This window comes from Alligator mississippiensis, chromosome 2 (assembly GCF_030867095.1).
Source record: "Alligator mississippiensis isolate rAllMis1 chromosome 2, rAllMis1, whole genome shotgun sequence".
Classification (NCBI taxonomy): domain Eukaryota; kingdom Metazoa; phylum Chordata; order Crocodylia; family Alligatoridae; genus Alligator; species Alligator mississippiensis.
In genome coordinates this window covers 104670059-104677016 of record NC_081825.1, presented here as the reverse complement: position 1 = coordinate 104677016, position 6958 = coordinate 104670059, and the positions used below count along the sequence as shown (strand labels likewise).

At 40.3% G+C, this 6958-nt stretch overlaps 1 protein-coding gene across 4 annotated transcripts in view; it reads right to left on the bottom strand.

Moving 5' to 3' along the window:
- Positions 1-1135: 1135 nt before the first annotated feature.
- The window catches only part of CLGN (calmegin), a 74957-nt gene continuing 69134 nt past the window's right edge, over positions 1136-6958 (bottom strand). For 3 of the 4 annotated variants that reach the window (XM_019489785.2, XM_059722044.1, XM_019489782.2), the window contains 2 exons: positions 4647-4762; positions 1136-2189 (listed from right to left, as the gene is read on the bottom strand). In XM_019489785.2, the coding sequence (XP_019345330.1) occupies positions 2109-2189; positions 4647-4762 (197 nt within the window). In that variant the 3' untranslated portion in view covers positions 1136-2108. The remainder of the gene's footprint in view (positions 2190-4646; positions 4763-6958) is intronic. The other variant, XM_059722043.1, reaches the window with a different exon arrangement.

The window sequence follows — 6958 nt, the reverse complement described above, 5'->3', positions numbered from 1 at the left end:
AACAGAGACTGGGCAGAGGGATGTATGCTGCAACTCTTCCTAGGAAAGAGTGACCATTACACTTTCTCTAAAACCATCAGAAATGTAACCCTTGTGCTCATGCTGTTCCCCTAAAGGCAACTGAAATTATACCAGTGATATTGGAGCTTTATGTGATAACATGTTAGGAACCACTGGTACTGCTTACATTTGAACCACTAATACAAGGAATACCAACATCAGCCAGAATGTAGGTATGTGCCTCAATGTAAAAATGGTTCCAGTTGCACCATGTGAGGCAGAACAGGATCAGTTAAAAGCAGAAGTGTTTCTTGATAGAGAACCAGCAGTTGCTACAGGGACTGTATGTCCACACCCAGGATTACCAGACCCCTATGCCAAGAAAGGAAAATGTGGAGACCTCCCTTATGCCTTTACTATGCAACAATCCTTCAGTAAGAGTCCACAAAAGACTACTGAGCCCAGATTCCATTCTACTTATTAGATGTCTAAACAGATAAAATAGGTGCTAAAGTGCAATTCTATTCTACCCTGTTCAAGCCCCTAAATATCCATTAAAGCATCTCCTGTAACACACCCTCATCTTGCCTTTAAGACTGAGGCAGTGAAGAAGAGGACCACCCACCCACCTTTTATGCATTAACTTTTTAGGTGGAATAGAATCTGGCCCTTGGGTCCTCCCTTGATACCTCCAACCTACATCTTTTCTAATCAGAAAAATCTAAAGCTCTATCCAAACAACTTCAAAACACTTAAACCCAAGTGCTTCAAGAAGGCTATGGCTGATGGAGCCTCCTGATGAGTGCCTGCAAGATGCTCTGTTTGGAATGAACTTGGGATCCAAAAATACTAGCAGTTTAAACAGCACCAGCAGGGAAACTTTGTACTCAAAAACCTGATTTGATGAAGGCTTTTTTACTTGTAGATTTTCCCTTTTCATTTCCTTCATGCCAGATTTTATGGGAAATCTTTGTTTTCTTTGTGCAACAATTAGAGGTGTTTTCCACTTGTTTTTATCATGTAGAAAGATACCTATTAATATTTTCCATCCATGTTTGCTGCCAGTGGCTCCAAAGCAGCAAGATGTTACAAGTAAGTTTTGATTTTAAAGTATAGGGCTGAAACAAATACAGTATGCTGTTTGCAGTATGCTGTTTATTTAGATACTATTATGCAAATTAATGCCCAGCTACTTATGACTGTAAAAAACTGAACCCATCAAAAATCTTATTTGTAATAAATTTCATGTTAAGCAGAAATTATTAAATATCTTATGTAAGAGGCAATGTACATTTAGCGAATATTTTGTAAACAGAGGTCAGGCCATTCTGGCTTGGAACATGAAAACTATAAAAGTCTGAAAATGTCACTTGTACACTACTACTTCTGTAGATTTGACATCTTTGCATTCAAATATAAAGACATGCCACACTTATTCAGTTGTTCTATGTATGCTCTATTTTAAAAGCGCCCCTTTAAAATAAATTACTGTAACAAAGGTCTACAGTGAATGTGACCAAAACATAATACTAACTAAAAGACAGATCATTTACAATAAAATGTTTCTAGCACTAAACAGTTATCATACAAAAACAACTTTATTGCAGTTAGGTTCTGCACAGAAAAAAGTCTGCCTGGCCATTTTTTAGAGCTGTGAATTGCCAGTGATGCTACATCTGTGTTAACTGTCCTGTTCTAGCTGGAGTGTAAGCAGCCAATTTGTGCTAGAGCTGCAAAAATATTACAGTTTACTATGTGTTTTTAAAAAATGTTTACAGCCAAAATTACCTCCAACCACTATTAAACTAATTTCTAAGAATATTCATCTTTTAAATCAGATAGTCACCTCGCAAATTTACTTTTATTCTAAATTCAACATACCAGCTAACTCTTCACATACAGCATTTCTCCTTAAAGAGAATTAAGGAAAGGTTGGAAGGATTAAAGAGGCTGGAGTATGAAAGGAGGAGGCTAAGTAGTGATGAGTCCAATTTCCCCCCCACCAAAGGAAGGGGGGAATCTCAGCAAACTGCACACTGTCAGGCACACCAAAGTGGCATACCAAAAATTTTTATAATCAAGAGCTAAAAATACTAGTTGGATATAACTCAGTCCTTCCGTACTCTTCTTTTACGTACTGATTTTGTTGGACCATCGCCAGACCCTGCACTTTCATCAGCTTCTTTCATCTGAAAAAAAGATTTTAGTATATTATCATCAAAACCGCAAAGCAAAATGTAATTACAGCAACATGTAATGATTTTTTATTAATCAATCCTATCATCTGTAATGCTAAGTAAACTTTCCAGAATGTAATCTAATGATAGAGCCCTTTTTTACCACCCTTATGTTTATCTTTTCCTCTGTATAGAATGTAAAAATGATATGTAACTGATGTTGTATCCTCAAAAAGATTCCCTTCATTTTCTAACCCAATTTACTTAGTATCTAAGAACAATTACTTCATTTCATGAATCCAGTGACTTTAAGCAACAGTCTGAACTCACACTCCATTCCCACAGTTACTTAAAGGTTTTAAGTATGACTCGTTTCTCACTGAGAATAAGGAGCAGCAGAGTGGAAACCAGATACCTGATTTAGCATTTTATTTGTAAACAGATAGGTACTAGATAAGAAATCTTTCCAACAGGGATTTCAGTTTGGGCCAACAGCGTACCCACTTTGCTGTAACACCCAATGCAAGCGTCATGACTTTAATTTAGTGCTATGATCTGAGAATTGTCTTGGTATCATAAACCTTTTTCATGCAGGAAGTAGGTAAGCTAGATATGCATAGAAGTTGTTTATTGGTTATGGATGAATAAATAATACTTTAAGAAAAACTGGCTAGTCACCAGATAACTTTGGACATCCTAGAGAAAAAGGTTAATTGCAAATGCTGAACTGAAACTGTTTTGGAAAAGTTTCTGGTCTCCAGCTGCCCTTAAGTTGGTTACCATGACAGAATCAAAGGTGCCCCATACTTGGAAACAGTAAAATAAAAGCTATACTACAACATCCAACCTGGGTGTACAGAGTAGTTAAGAAATCTCTTTTTGACTGCAAAGGTGCAATTTTTAAGCCTTGTTCCAGACTATGCTGGAAGTAGCCCCCATTCAACCCAGCTGTAAACATGACACCCACTCCTTCAGGCTAAATCAAAGGCAGTCACTTAATTCGGCTGACAGTCAAAGGCCACATCACTTCATCGGGTATCACTGGCTACACAAACTGATGTATCCTATTCATGGTGCCCTAATGAGCTGCTAGATTAAGTGGACCAATAACCTTTTTAAACCATCCAAACACATCTTCAGAACTCAAAGATTTGCTAACCCTGCTGTACAAAAATACTGTACCCCTACATAACGCAAACCAGAAGGTTTAATAAATATCACCTCATCAGCCAAATATGAATTCTGGAATGAGTCCTTTTTTAAAAAACGCATGTGTCTCAGCACGTCATTTGCTGAAGTTTCTGTTGGACACAAAGATAGAAGCTGGAACAAGATAGAAGCTTGGACGAGGGAGTGAAATGTACTCTGTCCAAGTTTGCAGATGACACAAAGCTATGGGGAGAGGTGGACACGCTGGAGGGCACGGAACAGCTGCAGGCAGACCTGGACAGGTTGGACAAGTGGGCAGAAACCAACAGAATGCAGTTCAACAAGAAGAAATGCAAAGTGCTGCACCTAGGGAGGAAAAATGTCCAGCACACCTACAGCCTAGGAAATGACCTGCTGGGTGGCACAGAGGTGGAAAGGGATCTTGGAGTCCTAGTGGACTCCAAGATGAACATGAGCCGGCAGTGTGACAAAGCCATCAAAAAAGCCAATGGCACTTTATCGTGCATCAGCAGATGCATGACAAATAGGTCCAGGGAGGTGATACTTCCCCTCTATCGGGCGCTGGTCAGACCGCAGTTGGAGTACTGCGTGCAATTCTGGGCGCCGCACTTCAAGAAGGATGCGGATAACCTGGAGAGGGTCCAGAGAAGGGCCACTCGTATGGTTAAGGGCCTGCAGACCAAGGCCTACGAGGAGAGACTAGAGAAACTGGACCTTCTCAGCCTCTGTAAGAGAAGGTTGAGAGGCAACCTTGTGGCTGCCTATAAGTTCATCACGGGGGCACAGAAGGGAATTGGTGAGTATTTATTCACCAAGGCGCCCCCGGGGGTTACAAAAAACAATGGCCACAAGCTAGCAGAGAGCAGATTTAGATTGGACATTAGGAGGAACTTCTTCACAGTTCAAGTGGCCAAGGTCTGGAACGGGCTCCCAAGGGAGGTGGTGCTCTCCCCTACCCTGGGGGTCTTCAAGAGGAGGTTAGATGAGTATCTAGCTGGGGTCATCTAGACCCAGCACTCTTTCCTGCTTATGCAGGGGGTCGGACTCGATGATCTATTGAGGTCCCTTCCGACCCTAACATCTATGAATAGGTTTTGGGGTTTTTTTGCAACCCTACATAATTCTAATAACTAAAGTACTAACATTTAAAACAGAATTTATACAAATCCCTACACTTTCCTAGTTTTATTGATAAATGGACAAAAAAGAAAGATGTGGTCATTATATCCAATGGAACAAATTTCTGTGTTATACCATTGTGCTTATTTGCAAACCTTATTCCCTGTTTTGCAAACTCACCTCATCCTCTGACCCAGATTTATTTGACTTATCACCTTCTTCCTGACTTCCTTCTGCAACTTCATTCTCTTCTTCCTCATCTTTATCTTCACCTTCGCCACCTTCACCCTCACCTTCTAGCGAAAAAAGTAAAAAGTTGACAAACTGGTCTAGATTAAAATTATAGTTAAAAGAGAAAGCAAAATATACTGGTAAAGCAAAATAAAAACAAAAAAATCCAATTTCAATTTTAAGCATTTACAACTCTTCAAGCAGACATAAATCCATAGTAGTAAAAACAGATTTCTTAACTGGTATAAGAACAATTGTCAAGTTCTAATACTTTTGACGACTTCAAAACTAGTCTCTCCTCACACCAGCAAGACATGTTTTCAGACAGCCAAGCAACATTATGCACAACAATTAACCACTGACTCAAAAAATGGAAGGACTATCCTTAAAAAGTCCTTGTTTTTTAAGGAATCTTAATAACAATTTGATCCAATACAAAAGACATTAGATGGTTCAAGGAACAGATATGGCATTAACAAAAGCCTCCCCAAAAAGTGTGAAATTGAGCAAGTGAGAGAGAGTAAGAGAGTTCCAGGAAATAGTTTGCATCAAAAAGCAATGAGGAAAAATAACTATTGGGAAAAAAAGATACAGACAACTGAGATGGAATTATACATCATGGCTATCTTCTATTAGATCAGGAAAAGGACAGTGATGACAACTGACTAGAGATCAACCCCAAACAGTATGTAACACTATCCCTGGTGGATCGTACTTACATCTACATCCACCCCTACAGGGCTCTGGAGAGGTTGGTGGATTTTTTTTCTCCTTTTCCTTTAACAACCTGCCGTATCAATGAAGCTAACTAAACCTAATATAACCCAAGTAAATAGAAGCTAAAATTCACTGAGTCTGAAGCCTGTTTAGAAGTTTATGTCAAATGAACTGGTTATCCTATTCCAGTTCCTAATGACAAACACATGAGAAAAAAAATGCTACTTAGCACTTATTGGCAGTCTCATAGATGGGGAGAAATGGGGCACAAATGCTTAGCCATCTTACCCACTTCCATAATGGTCTAAGGTAGAAAATTTGGGCACATAGTTTACACCCAGTTCAGCTCCACTAGAGTACAATCTGTACTGTAAACAGGACCCAGACATTTTTATTCAGAGAAGTTGAACACAGTGCTAGAGATGCCCTAATCCTGTCTGCACTATGGTTGTCAACATTGCAACCAAAACTAGAGACCTCCATCCCATTATACAACATCACAGCTTCTACATTTCCTGGTACAGGTGTAGACTTAAAAATATTTGCTCCAAAACTGGATAAATGATGGCAAGATAGTGCGTCAGAAGTTCACAACACTGCTGCTCACATTTCGTCAAGAGGATGGTCAATTTTTACGTGCTGTGAATTTAGCGCCTTTTAGAAGCACTAGCTTAACTTAAAAGGTAAAACTACACACTAAAAGCAGCTAATATTTGATTTCCATATTCAAACATCATCTAATAACCTGTGATTGTGCTTCAAACTACACGGACCTCACCCTTCCTGGGGAGTCTCTTCCTTTTTCTAAGATCTCTCTTTAGGGCAGTGGTTTTCAACCTTTTTAGATGCAAGGCACCCCTGTTAAGCTTTCCAGTATTTAGTAGCACACGCCATTTAATAAACTAATATGAAAATATTATGCATATTATAAATGTGATAATTCTATTAATATGTTAGTAATGTTACAGCTCTGCGGCTGTAAGGACAGTGCCTGGGGATGCCTTTGTGGCAGAGATAAGGTGCAAGCAAAGCATGTTGAGAGTGATGAGAGGGCAAGAGGGGAAGTGGGAGGGCCAGGAGTGGAAAAGGAGGCAGGTCAAGGGTGCTGCAGCATGGTCCCTGCCACTGCCATGGCCAGGTAGAACCACTCTCCTACAGAGCCAGATCAGGATGCAGCTGTGACAGAAGCATGTATGCTTGTTGCAGCCTTTCCCCATCTGACCCTGTATGCCATCTGCCAGAAAGGAGACATGGAGGCAGGAGAAACTTGTGCCTACCTGCAGCTCTGCTGCGGCCCTTCCCAGTGTGGCTCCAGTGTGCCTCCTGAAAACCAAGGCACTGTTTCACCCTGCAAATGGTGGCAGCCTGGAGGTACATGCTGCTGCCACCAGAAAGAACTGCTTCACATGCTACTGTTTTCTAAGGCACGTCGGAACCAAACTAAAAAGTGGCTACAGCAGAAAGGAGCGCATTACATTATGTAGGCAGGCACATCTTTCTGCTGCAGCTGCTTCTCAGTTGGATTCCAACATGTTTCCTGAAAA